The sequence below is a fragment of the Schistocerca gregaria genome, chromosome 4 (genome assembly GCF_023897955.1).
Source record: "Schistocerca gregaria isolate iqSchGreg1 chromosome 4, iqSchGreg1.2, whole genome shotgun sequence".
Classification (NCBI taxonomy): Eukaryota; Metazoa; Arthropoda; class Insecta; order Orthoptera; family Acrididae; genus Schistocerca; species Schistocerca gregaria.
In genome coordinates, this window is record NC_064923.1 from 722,911,210 (window position 1) to 722,930,770 (window position 19,561).

General features: G+C 41.6%; 1 protein-coding gene across 1 annotated transcript in view; it reads right to left on the bottom strand.

The window, feature by feature from the left end:
• Positions 1-12,737: 12,737 nt before the first annotated feature.
• LOC126267424 (probable cytochrome P450 303a1) overlaps positions 12,738-19,561 on the bottom strand; it is a 152,100-nt gene continuing 145,276 nt past the window's right edge. Inside the window, exon 10 of the mRNA XM_049972676.1 lies at positions 12,738-13,229. Coding sequence (XP_049828633.1) covers positions 13,048-13,229 — 182 coding nt within the window. The 3' untranslated portion in view covers positions 12,738-13,047. The remainder of the gene's footprint in view (positions 13,230-19,561) is intronic.

Sequence of the window (19,561 nt, forward strand, 5' to 3'; positions counted from 1 at the left end):
TGTAGTGTTGCAGGTAGTCAACATAAACACTTCTCTTTTGTCGCACCACTTGATGGCAAGCATTGCGACAGTTGACATAAACTCAACTTCTCCTCATTTCAGTTTCTTTTGTAGCTTCGTAAAGTTGCACCTGTTCCTACATACAGTACCACATGCTGCTGTTCTTTGGTTGTGAAGCCAGAGGAACAAGGCTGGACTTGTATACCAATTGTCGACATACAGGGAATGTCCACGTTCAGGGTATGGCTTCATTAGTGTTGCCACAATATCACCAGATTCCCCAAATTATGGACTTCAGTTTCTGTTGCTGTGCCTGTGTATGCAATGAAAGCCGAGGCGTATCCAGTTTTAGTCGCACAACACGAATGTTTTGATTCCAAATCTACTTCGTTTCAAAGGAATGTATTGTTTAAAAGATAGCGACCTTTGAACAATAATACACTTCCATCGACAGAGTTCTCTTTATGGGTTAAATGCACTGCGGAACGCCACACGAATTGTATCAATTATTTTCCCAATTTTAAACAACCTGTCATCTCCACGACTGGCCGAGTTCTCACTAAAATGCAACATTCTCAGAAGTAACATAAAATGCTCACAGGACATAACGTCGCCAAAAATTGGAGTACTTAGAACATCTCTGGATCAATATTCCTTTATTCTCAACTTTTTAACACGAGCCATGAGAAGCCAAATACCAATGAAGCTATACATTTCCTCAAAACCTGTATCTTTCCAACTGGATAGTCGAGAACGAACTAATTCCGACGTATTTGCCATGGTGAAAGTGAAAAATCGGTTCGTTTCAAGTGCTAATTTAAACAGATCTTATAAAAATAGCATGATAAAGGATAGAACGCTTGAATCAGGCGCTAGTTAGCAATTATGTCCTGAAGATGAGTCATCAAATGCATGAAGTGCTGGACTGAAATCACGTTTTTGCCAATCAAATTTCTCATTCTCACTATGGCCGTGTCCTTTTACGGATCGATTCGTCTTCACTTTCAGAACTGTCATGGCGGGCTGTACTAGGTGAGGTACGTGGAGGTGTATTACTAAGAGATTTTTCTGATGAATCTTCGTCGTCACTACATTCATTGAAGATGCCACTGTCACTCCTTGTCAGTATCTCTTTGTCAATGCAACGACGCCGATCTACCATTTGTCTGTGGAACTCAAAAGTGACAGCACTCTAAAAATCCAGATGAAACGGCAATAGGTAAACGACACCACAGAAGCAGAATGGAGATGATCACATGAATCAGCTAGCACTAATGTCGAGCAGCAATTGTGAAATCCGTATCAGATTGTTTCCCAGATAGCAGGCAGCGGCACAGAACAATAAACAGGGTACATCCGTCCCAGGAGTGCACGGGACAAAAGAACTTTCGACGACCAGCATGCAGCCCTGAGCGGCTATTGCCGCCCACAGCGCCACAGGCAGTGGAACCGGCTGCGGTATAAGCCGTCATTAGGGCTCAAGTACCGGCCAGGCCACGAGACGAATGCCGTCTGCAGGTCCCACGGAAAAAAAGCATATTCTGAAGCCAATGCCTCTACTCAAACAGTTTACTTGCGTCATCACTAATACCTGTATTTGTTAAAGCATTTGCAAAGTTGCAGTTATGTTAGGACTCCACGAAACGTCAGAAGCAGCCACAGTTGCAGACGTTGTGTAGCTCCCAACACAACCAAAGGCGTTGGGTCTAGTTAACAGTGCAGCACTGCCTCTGCCATGGCTGTGCTAAAAATCAAACCCAGGCAAAACAGGTAGTAAACAGACCACGTCGATGTCATTTGACCTGAAGGTTTTAATTTCGAAGGCTGTGGAATAGGAAGCCTTGACCCGTGGCGACTGTCTCACCCAGTACAGGCTCCCCACCGTGGCAAAGCGACAGGGTCAAGTAGTGCAACCCCAGTGATAAATGGCTCTCATACTACAGCGGAACATGAATGGGTTCAGGATTCGTGTGCCCACAGACCCCCCCCCCCCCCCCCCCCTCTCTCTCTCTCTCTCTCTCTCTCTCTCTCTCTCTCTCTCTCTCTCTCTCTCAAGAAACACATTTTAAAGTCACTGACATCCCTGTGCTATAGGGTTATACTCTCTACCGTAATGTTGACCAGACTTTGGTAGAGCAAAGTGTTGCTGGACGCACATCGCTCCTCTACCGTCTCTTTGATTACTCACCTTCAAGCAATGGCTGTTGAAGTTCTTGTAGGTCAGATCATCATTATCTGCCCACAGTATTTAACTCAAGGTGTCTACGCCCCAGAAAAAACCGGGAATTTTTTTCATTCGCGAAAGACCCGGGAATTATTCGGAATTTTCTGGAATTTTTAATTTTCAGTTAAATTTTTATAATTTTGACTGGCAAGAACTGATACTTGTAACAAGGAATATTATTGTTATCTCGCTACTGCGGAATAATACCGCAACAGTAAAACTAGAGAACAGTACCAAAATAAAACTTTAGTTGCTTACGATATGCGCATCAACCTTGCGCGCACACAATTGTCTGCCAACAGCAAAATGTGTCGAAGGCCTTACGATGAAAACTGTGCAATACTTCGGAACGACAAGCTGTTTTCGAAAAGCGTGATGTGACAACTGTTTACATTTGGTTCGTTTGGGTAGTTGCCAACAGGCGCATGCGCAGCCCACACACACGTGAGCAGTCTGACTTGTGCTGAGGAGGGAGGTAGTCTCCACGTGGCTCATGTTTACGTTTTATGATTTTGCTGTTTCCTCTTCGTATACAGTTCCCACGACAGAACGGATTTCTGTGGCCAGGATTCGGAATTAAAATACGTTTACATAATTACGGAAGACTGAAATATATTATTAGTTAGTTTTCAGATTTTTTTTCATTTCCACGGTTTTGGCAGTCAAGCAATAATCACCTTGCAGAACAATGAAGTTACTTTTGTCGGTTTGCTAGGGAAATTTGGCTATTATTAATATTTTCCGCTGAGGCAGTCAATTTATTTGAAACGAAACGTTTCATTACACAGGGTAGGCTAGTCCAACTGTTCGCTGAATTTCAAGTGCACGTTTTCATCCTCAAGTATGTAAGGCGTTTTGCCATAATAGAGAACCAAACATGAGATAGCACAGTACTGGTATCCTTAGAAAATTTACATCCCGAAAACAACACTAGAAAGCTTAATATCTGGACATATTCATGTGCACTTAAAGCTGAAATATACATATAATGGTTTGCGAACTTAAGATCCTCTTGGAGTATCCTTTGGTGTCCTGTTTCTTTTATGACGTAAGATATCTTGATGCAAAATGTACGAACATAGGACTTTTACGCTATCGTAAGCGTAGTAACGCCTGTTCTCTGGCATCTTTTGAAACGAACCTATTTCTAACAGGTTTCGTGAAAATATTGTGAACGGTGGCTTGTAAAGCGTTACTTTCAAAGATGAATTAAGTGACGTGTAAGAATGTGCGATGAATTTCGTAGATCACAAAACGTTTGACACTCGTTTACGACTTAACAATTAGAGGACCGGCCACTTAGAAGAATTTCGAGCCAAGAAGACCAGACATCTGCAACAATTTTAAATGTTCGTCGCACATTTGTGTGATGTGTCTTAAAGTGTAACACAAGCAAAAAAAAAAAAAAAGAAACACAACACCAATATTACATGAGAAAGCCTGGCTTCTCTTGTAGCTACACTGTGTGTATTAATTTAAACCATCAACTTTCCTATTTCTGTATTCGCGCTACCTAAGTGATGTAGCTTTTGGCTGAGTACATCACGTGTCCTGCGTTTGGAATATCGGCTGGCGAGATCACTTGACATGAGCCATGATAAGGGCTTACAAAAGGGCATCATAAGCTTGATTTCAATGCTTTGGATACCAAAGTGTTTGTTGGAATTAGAATTTACACTTTCGTAATTACGAGAACATGCAGCGCACATGTTGGACGTCAATGACCTTGTATAAAACGTTAACCATTCACACGATTGATAAGTTTCACAGTTCTGTGGGAAAGTACAATGTATTTTCCCCAGGGAAAAACTTTAATTTTTTAACCGAAAAATCCGGGAATTTTTTTTCCTTGGCCATGTATACACCCTGTCACTCAATAGGATGTGACAGACTCTGATGCGCTCAAAGGCGATAAGAACAACTTCCCCACCTGTTTCCTCCTACTGGGCGACTTCAGTGCTCATAATATACTATGGGACTTGAACTCATCTTACCATAGGGGTCAAGTTTTCGAGAACCAGACTGAGATTCATTGGAAGAATCCTAACGAAATGCAATCCGACGACAAAGGAAGTAGGTTACAATACGCTTGTTCGCCCACTGCTTGAATACTGCTCAGCAGTGTGGGATCCGCACCAGATGGGGTTGATGGAGGGGATGGAGAGGATCCAACGGAGAGCAGCGCGTTTTGTTACAGGATCATTTAGTAATCGCGAAAGCGTTACGGAGATGATAGATAAACTCCAGTGGAAGACTCTGCAGGAGAGACGCTCAGTAGCTCGGTACGGGCTTTTGTTAAAGTATCGAGAACATACCTTCACCGAAGACAAGCAGTATATTGCTTCCTCCTACGTATATCTCGCGAAGAGACCATGAAGATAAAATCAGAGATTAGAGCCCACACAGAAGCCTACCGACAATCCTTCTTTTCACGTACAATACGAGACTGGAATAGAAGGGAGAACCAATAGAGGTACTCAGGGTACCCTCCGCCACACACCGACAGGTGGCTTGCGGAGTATGGCTGTAGATGCAGATGTCTCGGCAGCTGTGCACTCTAAACAGAGGCACTCCCACTCATTTCTTGGCAGCTACCAGTTCATCCTCTGCCATGGACCTTTCATGCTGCTTTGCAGGTGTCACAGACTCGGTTCAGTGGGAAGCAACTGATGACTTTGCTCCACCCAGCTCAAAGAGCTCAGGTCATCTTAGGAGGCAAGCTGTACCTTGCTTGACCAATGAGTGCCTACTTCAAATGCTGCCCAACAGTAGACAACCTGGCAGCCAAGGTTCAATATGTGGTTAAAGAGAGCAAGAAAAAGCCTTGGCAGGCACTCCTAGATTCTTATCAACTGTTCCACTTGTCCTCCAAAGGGAAGCCATTACGATGATTCCCATCAAACAGTTGTTTACCAACAGCAGCAGTGCTGAAATGGGGTGTCTCCAAAATCGCTCAGATGATCTCAAGAGTGTTTAACAACTACTATGGCCAATGCCAGGCAGAATCCTGCATTCCTTCACTACTGTGCGACTAAAGAGGAGTCAGTTGGATTAAGATGCAGCAATGCTTTGTCTTAACAATGGCCCTTTCTCCAGGTCTGAGCTGGATTTGTCACATCTGAGGCTCGTGATACTGCACCGGGTCACGACCGAATCCAGTATAATGTGTTTCAACATTTCCAAGCAGTGTCAAAGGAATCGAGGTTTTTGATTTGATGTGGCAGGCAGGCCACTTTCCGAGCTCGTGGAGGGAGGCCTTTTTGATTCCTCACCTCAAACCAGGAAAGGACCAAACATCTCCCAGAAGTTATCAGAGAATTGCCTTAATAAGCAGTGTAGCAAAGACCATGGAACTAATAGTTAACCAGCTTCTAGTGTGGTTGTTACAGATAAGGCAATCCTTTAGCACATCTCAGTGTGGATTCAAGAGATTTCAATCCACTGTTGACAATGTGATCTTGTTAAAGTTGGCTGTTCAGCATGCTTTCCCATGTAACCACCACTGTATCGGTGAAGTCCTTTGCATAATTAAAGGGTATGACACTACTTGGAGGCATCCTAGGGCAGCTCTATCAATTGGGATCTTGTGGCCACCTTCCCCTCTTCTTACAGTCCTTGCTATTTGAGCACTTTTTTCAGTCCCGAGGTGGTGATGTCCTGTTACGTCATTTTGAGTTGAGAATGGGATTCCTCAGGTCAGCATTTTAAGTGTTACTTTCTTTGCCATAGCCATAAACCGTATGACATGTATGTTAAGGAGTCCTGTACAGTGCTTCTTACTAATGGACGTTTTTGCAGTTTTATGTTCCTTGTCCAGTGATGCAATAGTGAGTTGACAGTTGCAATCAAAGACTGTCAGGTTTCTGGGCTTCATTTCTTTTTTATTATTACTATTATTATTATTATTATTATTATTATTATTATTATTATTATTATTATTATTATTATTATTATTTACTCCAGACTGTCATGGTTGACAGACCTGAAAGGCAGAACCCAGAAATCACTGAACATCTTGAAGGGCATTAGCCACAGATCTTTGGGACTGGACAGAGGGCATGTTTGCTCCAGCTTTGTAGAGCTTTCATGTGATCAGTACTAGAATATGGGGGCACAGTGTATGGATGAGTGAGACCTCCCCATCTGAAGATTATTGATGCTATCCAGCATAAGCGGATTAGATTGGTCACAGGAGCTAATAGGAGGCGGCTCAGCACACCATACTATTGCTCATTTGTCTCTGGACTGCTTTTTCTACAATCTTCGTGGATCAACAAGGCCATCTGGGATCCACATGCAGTGTGTGCTGGAGTCACTCAGTGTGAAGTAAGTGCAACCCCCAACTCCAGGGTTTCACCACCTGCTGTTCTAGTTACTGCAGGGGCCCAGAGTAATTTCAGATTTAATGCATTACAGGAGAAACTGCACTCCTCCATTTATTTTTAATACATAACTGTATAGCTGTTTACAGAGGGTTCTAAACAGGGAGACTCTGTTGGTTGCTCTTTCTTTTTCCCCTATGATGTCCCCAAGATCCGACTGCATCAAGACTTTACTGTCTTTGACATGAAATTCTATATGATCTTACAGGCACTGGAGCAGATTAGATGTGTTTGGACTGCAAAATTCCTTGTGTGGTTGCAATCATACCCTCCCACACATCACCAGTAAGTTTTCAGTTTCTTCATAAAAATGGACTTCTTTCAGAGAGGTGTAAGATATACAAATCACTGTTTTACTTATCTTAATTTTCTCGTTGTTGGCTGCAGTTCGTCACGTCTAGGGGTAGATTCTTCAGGCTGAAATTTTTAAACTTTGGGGGTACAGATGACTAGATAAAATTTTAAGTAAGCCTGTTGCATGATTTATGATTGCACCTTTCTTATGTCACATTCTCCTACATCACACTCACTGTACAATCACCATTTCCATAAAACAGACATTTACTTTGTTATTGCCAAACACAAAAACATGTCCAATTCCATCAGAGGCATGTCCACTACTCTTCATTCTTTGTTACTAACATTATTCCAAAGAGTTTACAAACTTTCTTGACAAAAGAAGAATCTTCACCAAGTTATAACATTATTTTGTAAATGAATACAGAAATAAATTTTATATATATATATATATATATAATCATCAGACTGCGTAAATAATAATAGGAATTTTAAATGCGCCAGATATTTCGTAATTTCAAATATTTCCCAAAGAAGAGTAATTTTAACCATACATACAGAGTTAGCGCGTATCCATTGTAAGAAATTAATTTCTTCTTTTACATTTTAGCTTGAAGTATAATACATTGTATACAATATCATATGAAATTCTTTTAGTTAAACAGTTGAGATAATTGTAACCTATACAAGATTTGAAAATACAGTGTAACCTCGTTAGCGCGAACTCGCGGTTAACGCAAAAAAATGTATTGGTCCCCCCCCCCCCCCCCCCCACCATTAGTTCTTATGGTATGTTTTATCAGTTAACACGAATTTCGGTTAAGGCGAATTACGAACTCTGTATCAGTTACTAGCGTAATTAAATTTCACTGTAACACAAAGTTCCGACCTTAGAGTATACTAAAGTGTATTTTTTTCCGAATTGAATGTAGGAAATTTAGCTACGAAGCTAATTATATTTATTGTTGGCTCGTTTTTAACGTACTGTAGGTCGGTAGCTACGATTATCACCTCAACAATCAGTGTATGGTGTACATTGTAAGACATTCAATAATGTATGCAGCAGCATTTAGGAACATGCTCAGTGCCAGATTCGACAGGTGTTCTGTTAGTCATAGCTGTATCGGGTTTGAACACAGCTCTCAATATACAGTTAAAGCTTAAGATTCTAAATGAAATGGACCATAGTACCAAGAAACGGCAATTGCAGAGCAGTTGGGAACACCTAAATCTACTTTGTCTACGATTATTAAGAATCGAGAAAAAATTATTAATGCTGCAGCATCAGGTTCTGGAAACAAATCTAAACGACTTCGTACCGCCAAGTATGAAGGTATCGAGACCGGTTCAATCATATGTGTGCTTCTAACATACCTTTAACTGGCCCTGTGCTTCAGTCAAAAGCAAATGATATTGCTAAAGAGATGGGCATCGAAGACTTCCGTTGTTCTGCTGGTTGGTTGTATAGGTTCCAAAAGAGACATTCAATTTCATCTGTACAAATTTGTGGTGAAGTAAATAAAGTTGATGAAGAAAATGCGAACAGTTGGTCGAATGAATTCAACTGAGTGAGGGAAAAGTATGCCTCGTGTGATGTGTTTAACATGGATGAAACTGGATTTTTCTACAAACTTTTCCCAAATCACACCCTGGGGATAAAAGGTGAAGCACGAAGCAAACAACATGTGACTGTGTACTGTGCTGTAATGCTGACGGCAGTGAGAAGTTTAGTGCCTGGATTTTCGCTAAATCCGAGATACCACGTTGTTTTAAAAACATAAATATGGACACTTTACCTTGCATCTACTCCTACCACAAGAAAGCTTGGATCAATGGCACATCATTTCGCAAGTGGCTTCTTCGTTTCAGCAGTCGAATAGTTGCTGAAAATAGACATGTTCTTACACTGGACAGATGTCCAGATGAACCTATCCAACATGAAGGTTCAGTTTTTTCCACCCAACGCCACAAGCTGCCTTCAGCCTTTGGACCTTGGCGTAATCTCTCTCACAAAAAGAGCTTATCGTAAGTGACTTGGAAGAGCTGCAATTTGTGCTGCTGAAAACAATAGTGCAACCCCAAATTGGAATCTGCTTGTCGCAATAAAAGCCATCACAGCAGCCTGGAACTCAGTATCGCCACATCATATAGGGAAGTGCTTTAACAGAGCTTGGAGACATATTAACACTGAAGATGTGCACGAGTTAGAAGCTGCAACTTCACCTGATGAATGGTTGGTTCTGCAGGACGTTGTGAACCATGGGATTAGTTTCAAAGCATTAATTAGTGTAGACGATGATGTTGCCGTATGCGCTTCTGTGCATTCGGATGTGCCAAAAGCTGTGAACGAGGTGCAAGAAGGCCATCAGAAGAAAGTGAAGAGGAAGAGAATACAGATACCATTCCACCTACCCTTCAGGAGATATTTACAGCCTTGGACTGTTTAGAATGGTTCGCTTCAACATTCAACGTCACAGCTTGGTTTGCGGACGCTACCATTACAATTGGTTGTAAAATCACACAATATTATGGTTCCCGTGAACGTAAGTGAACCATGACCGAATTTTTTCCAAGAAAGTAATGTTCATAATTTGTGAGTACTTGTAATTTTACAATCGCTTTATAGTGTTATAAGTCTACGATAACATGATTGGTAGTGTAGTGTATTACACATTAGTGTACTGCTGTACATCTATACTTATTAAAATTTGTGTTTTTCACTTAACATGAATTTTTTTAACACGAACTCCTGATTTTTAGGTCCCTTCGGATACATGTTAACCAAGTTTTACTGTATTTTGGTACCAATTATTTCTATTGAAAAAGAGGTAATATTAGAAGAGGGTGTCCCATTACACGGTCCACTTCGCTGAGCGCCATTCTCTCTCTACAACGCTTGTACCCATTATATAACATAGTCGAGGATGCCCTCCTCCAACTACAAAGGCTGAGGAAGGGTGTGTCTTTCTGCTAGGTGCCAGGGTACGAGTATTGTGGAAAACGAAAGGATGGATCTAGCAGCCAAGGAGGCTAGTCGAAATCCCTTAGTTCAGTGTGCCATCCCCTTGTATGCTAGGCCATCTTTACTCATATTTGAATAGGCCACAGTCCTATAACACATGGCTTCTTGCTCCAGCAAAAACTTACAGGCGATTTTCAAAAATATATTTTAATAGCTATGATGACAATGTTTCATTTTATATCGTGTGCTTTTGATTTTTGTCTTTTGGTCAAATAATTTGGAAGATCCAGCTTCACTTTACACCATTCAGGAACCGATTCATTACACAATTATTTTAGGTACAATCACAGGTTACATTGCAATAATTATGGAAGTAAATTATTTTTATTAGCATATGCACATGGTACTGCTCTCAGAATAGAACTGATATGGGAAGTATGTAAAGTAACAGGTAAGTGGCCCCACAAATGTTTCAAGATATGCAAAAATTGTCAGTAGTTTTTACTATGTCAACAAACTAAATTGAAATCTCAGTGATTAACTGTGACAGAAAAAGATGACATTGAAATTATTAGCCACAAATTTTCATGATTACTTACTGTCACAGTGGCAACAAAATGTAATGCATTACAATTACTCCAGCAGACATTTTTATACCATGAAAATTACAATACAAAGGAAATGAGTATCATGAAGTAGTAATTCTTTTGCTTATGAGAATATTTGCAGCAAGTATTCACGTATGGCTATCAATGACTCAAGGGATGCTTCCTAGCATGCAGCAAGTATTCAAATCAGGCAATCAATGACTCAAGGGATGCTTCCTAACAGACTTAAGTATGCAGTTGTGCCATGTATAAGTATTGATAATCATTTAACCTCTCCAGGCACATTTCACTCATCTGTTTTCTTGAAAAGCACTGAGAAAATGACTTTACGTAGTATCCTGCTTGAATTTTTTTCAGTGTAACTTTTTTAACTTCCTCTGACTTCCACCAAAAGAAATCTTGGTACATCAAGAACTCATAATGGTGTATTTTGTGATTCTTCCACTAAACTTGTGCGTTGGATGCTAAATTCTTGTGACAATTTGTGCGAATGTAATCTCAAGTTCGGATCAGAAATCAGAGGGCTGTACTGGAAATAAAATGAAATTTGGAAATGTGATGTAACGTGCTGAATGAACTAAAACTAATTCACAGTAAACAGTATCTCTATCTCTCTCTCTCCTGTTCTCGTCGGTGGCGCCATCACTGCATGTCTTCAAGATGGCTGCTACACTTGATGTTCATCAGAAGCAGCGTACTGTCATAGAACTCCAGTGCTGTGAAAACGAGACAGTGGTAAACATCCAAAAGAGGTTGAAAAAGGTGTATGGAGATGCTGCTGTCGATCGCAGTACAGTTAGTCGGTGGGCAAGCAGGTTACGTAATGAAAGTGGGCACGGTAATATTGAGGATTGTCCTTGCAGCGGCAGGCCTCATACTGCACATACTCCACTGAAGAAACTTCAAACTTGACGGAGTCGTGTTCGACGACATTGACCAAAGCAGGATGTTTTTCTGTTGCATGGCCGCATGTCAGTCAAAAAACCATGAAAGTGATCACAAAACTCGGTTGGACATCACTGAAACACCTGCCTTACAGTCCTGACCTGGCTTCATGTGATAATCACCTCTTAGGAAAACTGAAAGACTCTCTTCGTGGAGCAAGGTTTGAAAACGATGACTCCCTTGTGCACACTGCCAAACAGTGGCTCCAACAGATTGGTCCAGAATTTTACCTTGCGGTATACAGGTGCTGATTCCAAAATGGCATAAGGCATTTGAGAGGGACAGAAATTCTGCAGAGAAATGAAAATATTGTTCCTAAAGGATGTATCTACACACTGTAAAACTTTCAAACATGTAGAATAAAAGATGGATTAAAAAAAAAAATAGTGTGCATTTCTTTTGGAGTGACCTTTGTATCTTGTACAGAGCATTTCAAACAACCAAGAGGTCTCACGTGGATATACTAAAATGGAATCAATACACACAAATCTCAGCTCAACACTTTGTAGTAACACTCACTATGTTGACTTGATCATTGTGTTGGACTTCCCTCCTTGTCTCGTGCAACTATTTTGTAGGGCAATGCAGCTAACATAAAAAGCATTCATTTAACAGAAGTGCACTGTAAGAATGTAATGTAAAAGAGGTAACAACATTTTTGCAGAGGCTTCTTTAAAACTGTGACACTTATTTCCCAATGTATTTATTCCCTAATAACATGTGCTGGTAATAAAGATTAGTTTCAGTTGAATTTTGATTCATACAAATACAGTGCAAGACTTAACTAGGTTTGTGTGCATTGAGCTTGTATCAGACATAGTGTAAGAAATTGCAGATCTCTATAAATTCAAAATAAAGTTTAAAAATTTATGTAAGCCACTTCAAGTTACCAAGAATTGAAGATTTCTGATAACTGTGTAAGCGGTAGCAATGTTCATTGTAAGGAAGGCTGTGTTGTGGCACATACTTAAGTATTGTCCTACAAGTATAATTTTCATCATGTAGCCTCTAAGCCAGCAGTGGAAGCTAAACAGCTGTTGTTCAGTGTAACTGAGAAAGCAGCAGCTTTATGTAAAGTATTAGATTTTTTGTTAATAGAACTAAGCTTGAGTAAGCACAAACAGTTTGATGTATATCTTGACTAATTAAACATAACTCAAGAGTCTTATTATGCTGGGAGAACACCATAAATAAACAGGAGAGTGAGAGTTCTGAATACACTGTGTGTTGACAAACATTTAAAAACTACTGTCATCACATTCAAAAATGAAGCAGTACTTCAGCTTATATATAAAAAAATTGTTATACTTGTTCTCTGATTCGTGTTGAATATGTCTATTCATACATATTTTATTTAGAACTGTGGCATAAAAAATACTCTGTAACAGAATGTTGTAGATCAGTGACTTACATAAAATAAATACTATAATCAGTTTTTGGTCAAAATCCAGTTCATATACAGAGCATTTGCTGCAACATAAAATTACTTTGTAAAAAAAAAAAAAAATCAGCATTCATTCATTTTAGAATGCTTGCTTTTTGCAGCACCCACTTTTTAGCAGTGACTTTTCTGTGAAAAAATTAATTCATTCACAGTATTAAACAACATGCTTCAGCTGTTCTCAGAGTTCATGATCTCAGCGTGACAAGAGCACTGTATGGACGAGGTGATGGTGTAACTCCGTCAATGGCATCAGTGGATGGAGGTACTTCATTTGGTGGCACTTCAAAATTGAAGTTCTGTAGCAGTGATGACATAAATATGAAGACGTTTGACTTTGCTAGAGTCTCTCCCATACATCGATGCTTTCCTGAAATTAAAAGCAGTAAGATAGATTCAATAAGGTCTTCACTACAATAAAACCAGTTCCTGTACCAAAATAGATTTTTTTCAGCACTAACCAAGCCAAGTTTCACTTGATATTTCCAGACTTATAAATTCTGTGTTAATTAACAGCTTCAGAAATGAAACAGTGGGAGTGAGACTCACGCAACAAGACAGACAAAATCAGAACATTTTTATTGTTGGGAATGTGCTTAGCACCTGGTAAATTAGAAACAACTGGAGGAAGGCTGACTTGCAAGTGAAACAGTTCTATTACAGAACATTTATGACATCTCCTACGAGAAAGAAATTAGAAGAAAGAGTAAGAGGAGAAACAAACACTGGATTGTGAGGCAAGACAGAGAAAAGTACAAATAGGTAATGTGTCAACAGTCAGAGCTTAAACCAGAATAGTTTGTGTATGTGTTAAGTTAGTTTCCTTAAATTTCTTTAGGCGTTCTGTTATCTGCCTCATCTCTACCTTCCCTTCTAGTTTTTCAGACATAATGCATCATTTTTATTCTAATGTTGTGTGTATGTAGGTGAGCTAATAGGCTGTGTAGAATTGGTCCAAGGTAGGGTGTATTAGTTTGCAAAGCTGTTAAGATAAAAGAAATTATCCTGAAGGGAGACAAAAATGTGCGGTGGGGCACTGGAATTAGATAGTAGGAATAGGAACAGAAGGAAAAATAACAGATGAATACAGACTGGGGGAGGGAATGAAAGAGGAATCCACCTGGTAGAATCATCGCCAATATTGGTTTAAGAATCGTCAAAGGAGGTTGGATACATGTAAGAGACCTTCCCATCAACATACAGCATCCAGAACTGCAATCCCGACCTTATAAGCCTACCTACTGACAGTCTCCATCACTGTTGTTTTGAATTGCAAGGATTAATCCATCTACAAACCTTGCCATAGTGATCCCATTCCAGAAATCCAGCAAGATCTCCAGTCTCTCCTCAAATACAAAGGCTCATCCCAGTAGCTCGCACCAGAGTCCATCTCTCTCTTCACTCTGCACTCCTATCTTCTACATGCTTCCTAAAGTCTGTAAACCCAACCACCCAGGACACGCCATTGTGGCTGGTTACTGTGCCCCCACGAGAGAATCTCTGCTCTCATAGACTAACACCTTCAGGTTATTATCTGCAACATACCCTGGTATATAAAAAATATGAGCTATTTCCTCCACTGACTCTCCACAGTTCCCGTTCCTATACCACATGGTGCCTTGCTTGTCACTATTGATGCCACTTCCTCACCACTACGAACTCTACCTTTCCCAACACCTGATGCATTCCAAACCAACAACCTCCTTCCTAGTCGCCATGATCGACTTTATCCTCACTCTCCTATTACTTCTCCTTTGGAGGCATAATCTACAAACAAATCTGGGGATGGGCACCATCCTATGCCAATGTATTCACAGGCCAATTAGAGGAATCCTTCCTAAACATCCAGAATCCCAAACCTCTCACCTGGTTCAGATTCATTGATGGCATCTTCGCAATCTAGATCAAGGGTGAGGACACCCTACCCACATTCCTCCAGAACTTCAACACCTTCTCTGCCATTCGCACTTCAACCAATCTTCCTCGACCCAACAAGCCTCCTTCTTCGATGTTGGCCTCCTTCTCAAAGATGGCTACATCAGTATCCTCCATCCATATCAAACCTGCCAACTGTCAGCAGTACTTCAACAACTGCCACTCACTCAATACCAAAAAGTCTGTTCCTTACATCCTAGCAACCACGACTGTCGCATCTTTAGTGATGAGCAGCCCTTGTGGAAATGTAGCGAGGGACTCACTGAGGCCTTCACAAACCATAATTATTCTCCCAACCTTGTACAGAAACAGATCTCCTATGACTTGTCTCTCCAGTCACCCCCCATCTCCCAAAGTCTCACCGTCCAGTCACAGAGGAGCATTTACCTCGTGACTCAGTACCACCCAGGACTGGAGCAACTGGATCACATTCTCTGCCAGGTTTTGTACTACCTCCCGTCAAGCTCTGAAATGAGGAATGTCCTACCCACTATCCTTCTCACTCCTTCCACAGTGGTATTCAATCACCCACTGAACCTACACAATAGCCTTGACCATCCCTACATAACCCCTTCTCCCAGCACCTTGCCTCAGGGCTGATATCCTTGTAATAGACCTAGATGCAAGAACTTTCCTATACCTCCTCCCACCATCACTTATTCCAGACTGGGCTCAAGCATCACCTATCCCATTAGAGCAGGGCTACCTGTGAAACCAGTAATGCGATCTGCAAGGTAAGCTGCGACCATTCTGCTGCGTTCCACTTGAGCATGACCAACAAGTTGTCTGTCCACATGAATGGCCACCAGTAAATTGTGGCTGAGAAACGGCTGGACCACCGAGTTCCTGAGCGCGCTGCCCAACACAACATTCTTCATTTTAATGACTGGATCACAGCCTGTGCCATCTGGATCTTTCCTACCAATACCAGATTTTCTGAACTGGACAGGTGAGCACTCTCCCTGCAGTACATCCTACATTCCCAAAACCCTCCTGGCCTCAGACTTTGTTATTCATTGTCCTACATGCACCTGTCCCCTTACCAGTTCCCATTCCACTGCCTTCTATTCCACAAGCACACCCACAATCTTTTTACATCCCCTCTTCCACTGCCCCCTTGCTGTGTAACCTCCCAGTTGCCAACCATCTCTCCCTCCGCCTTGTCCCTGTATGCTCCCACAAGCAGCACTTTCCTTTACTTTCACCAATCCCTACACTGTGTGTGTGTGTGTGGGGGGGGGGGGGCTTATTTTATTTTTTATTTCTAATTCCAATGAAGCCTTTTTGGCCAAAAGCTTACTTGTTTGACAGTCTTTCTGTTGTGCCTGTCTGCGGAACCAGTAAGATGATGGAAGACTGATGTATACACCCTTGCTACAACTGGGCAAATGTGCTATTGTAGAACTTGGACCTGCAGTGTTGTCGAGTATCGAGAGCAGCACAAGAAGCATTGACCACTGCAGAGATACCGCACAGTGAAGTGTTATTACAAGGTACCAATGAGATACTAGGGAGAAGCCATATCTCCAGTAGTTCCAATGTGCCTCTGCCCTGAGGTACTGTAGCCAGAGGCCAGGAGGGCAATTCTGTTCAAGGTCAGATCCTGCCCACTTACAGAAATCTCCTGTCAAAGTAATGTCATTATGCTGCCTACTCACCGTGGCACAGCTGTGTCAACCATTGGAGAGTGAAGATACTTCAGTGTCCTGTGAACAGTGACTATGTGCCAGTGCTATAAGAACTGTGTCAACAAGTGTCTACTAACTTGTGTTTTCCAGTGACTGTAATGAAGCCAGAGCATGGCCATTATGGACTTGTATCAGTTTCCCACTCATTAATCATGGCTCATTTAGTGTCTTTCTGAACTGCAATTCCATGTGTGCAGTTTCATAGCTACTGCTAAGTGTGGCAAGCAAATGTAAGTTTTTTTTGTGATTAATAAAAGTATTACTTATTCAGAGTGTTCTAATTAACTGCATTCTTACTGGCCATCTCAATGTCTAAGAAGTCCGGCACAACAGTAACAGTCATCCAATGAAATACAAAACAGATAATGTCACATATACTTCCAATTAATGGCGTAGTGGTATCAAGGAAGCTACTGAGATTAAACTAACAAGATATCAAAAATAGAGAGAAAGATTTTTGCCTGAATTCTGCTTGAAATCCAGCATTGTAATTAAACAACATAGGGACAGAATTAGCTCTACTTGCTCACCTGTTGTTGGCTGACATTTCACTGTCCCAGTGCCTCGTGTTTGGCATCTTTGATTGTGTGGTGGACTAACTTGTTTGCTTTGTTTGTTTCTCTGTGTGAACACATCATCTATTGGTGCAGCCATGGCCATTGGGTGCTTAAATTGCTGTTCATAACAATCACTCATTGCATTTGTGGTTTGAAAATGACAGGGATGTTCACACATTGAAGGATGTTACTGAGCTGCATTCCCAGACAGTGATTGAACATTTGTTGTATGTATTCTAGTATCTTGACTTGCTTAGCATATGCCTGATCATCCTGTCTCTTCTTCTGATAAGTTCGTCACTAGTCCCATTTCCGCTGCTGATTCTGTTCCTAAATACTTTCATCTTTCTTTGCTTTACTCTGTCAATAGTCTGTTACTCAATTTGTGAAGGCCTCTAATTTTACAAAACTTTCTCAGAAGATAGCAATGACATCAGCAAATCTCATTTTTTATATCCTTTCACCCTAAATTGTAAACCCACTTCAGAACCTTTCTTTTATTTCTTTCATGTCTCCTTTGATATGCAATAAAGGAGGGAAATTGTCTATGCCCTTTTGAATCACAGCATTTACCTCCTGATTCTTGTATCACAGTATACTAGCTGGTGTACTTCACTCTGGGAGTTGATACGAGATTGTGTGGTAGTTGGCATAAAAGGATACACTTTAAAGTAAAAAAGGTAAAAAATTGTTGAAAACATATTCTTACTATTTACAATACTTGTTTGAAAACAACATTTTTCATTTAGTTATCTGGGGTATATACACTCCTGGAAATGGAAAAAAGAACACATTGACACCGGTGTGTCAGACCCACCATACTTGCTCCGGACACTGCGAGAGGGCTGTACAAGCAATGATCACACGCACGGCACAGCGGACACACCAGGAACCGCGGTGTTGGCCGTCGAATGGCGCTAGCTGCGCAGCATTTGTGCACCGCCGCCGTCAGTGTCAGCCAGTTTGCCGTGGCATACGGAGCTCCATCGCAGTCTTTAACACTGGTAGCATGCCGCGACAGCGTGGACGTGAACCGTATGTGCAGTTGACGGACGTTGAGCGAGGGCGTATAGTGGGCATGCGGGAGGCAAATTAGGGACACTGTTGCTCCTGGGGTATCAGCGAGGACCATTCGCAACCGTCTCCATGAAGCTGGGCTACGGTCCCGCACACCGTTAGGCCGTCTTCCGTTCACGCCCCAACATCGTGCACCCCGCCTCCAGTGATGTCGCGACAGGCGTGAATGGAGGGACGAATGGAGACGTGTCGTCTTCAGCGATGAGAGTCGCTTCTGCCTTGGTGCCAATGATGGTCGTATGCGTGTTTGGTGCCGTCCAGGTGAGCGTCACAATCAGGACTGCATACAACCGAGGCACACAGGGCTAACACCCGGCATCATGGTGTGGGAAGCGATCTCCTACACTGGCCGAACACCTCTGGTGATCGTCGAGGGGACACTGAATAGTGCACGGTACATCCAAACCGTCATCGAACCCATCGTTCTACCATTCCTAGACCGGCAAGGGAACTTGCTGTTCCAACAGGACAATGCACGTCCGCATGTATCCCGTGCCACCCAACGTGCTCTAGAAGGTGTAAGTCAACTACCCTGGCCAGCAAGATCTCCGGATCTGTCCCCCATTGAGCATGTTTGGGACTGGATGAAGCGTCGTCTCACGCGGTCTGCACGTCTAGCACGAACGCTGGTCCAACTGAGGCGCCAGGTGGAAATGGCATGGCAAGCCGTTTCACAGGACTACATCCAGCATCTTTACGATCGTCTCCATGGGAGAATAGCAGCCTGCATTGCTGCGAAAGGTGGATATGCACTGTACTAATGCCGACATTGTGCATGCTCTGTTGCCTGTGTCTATGTGCCTGTGGTTCTGTCAGTGTGATCATGTGATGTATCTGACCCCAGGAATGTGTCAATAAAGTTTCCCCTTCCTGGGACAATGAATTCACGGTGTTCTTATTTCAATTTCCAGGAGTGTATTTTTTGTTAGTCATGGTATTTGTATGTATGGCAGAGATGTGATTTTTTTTTTAAAGTGTGCATTGATCTTATCTGCTGGTGTTGACTTGGCTATAACTGCAAGTGTTTGTTGAAAACCTTCTGAGGTACGAGTAGACCTCCTTCCACCACTTCAGGATTTCCTTACAAGTCTTGTAATTTTCTGTCCATGGCTTAGAATGGTTTTTTATGTGCCATTGTGCATTCATCTCAGAAGATAATTTTAGCATGCTTTAGAAGTTAACCCCGTTCACAAGATATCTGCCCTCCTTGTAGAAATATTACTGGATACTGGAGGCATTATATGAACAGTGTGTGCCTGCAATGCATTGTAGTGCTTCCCTTCTTTCTTGTACAATTGTGTCATGCCTTGTGTTTTCATTGTTCACAATTAGATGGCGACTTTGTGTATCTGCAATGTTCATGTTCTCCAGGTTATCTCTTGTAGGCTAGAATTATAACTTTATAGTCATCAGTATAGTGCTGTTTTGAATATGTAAATCAGTTG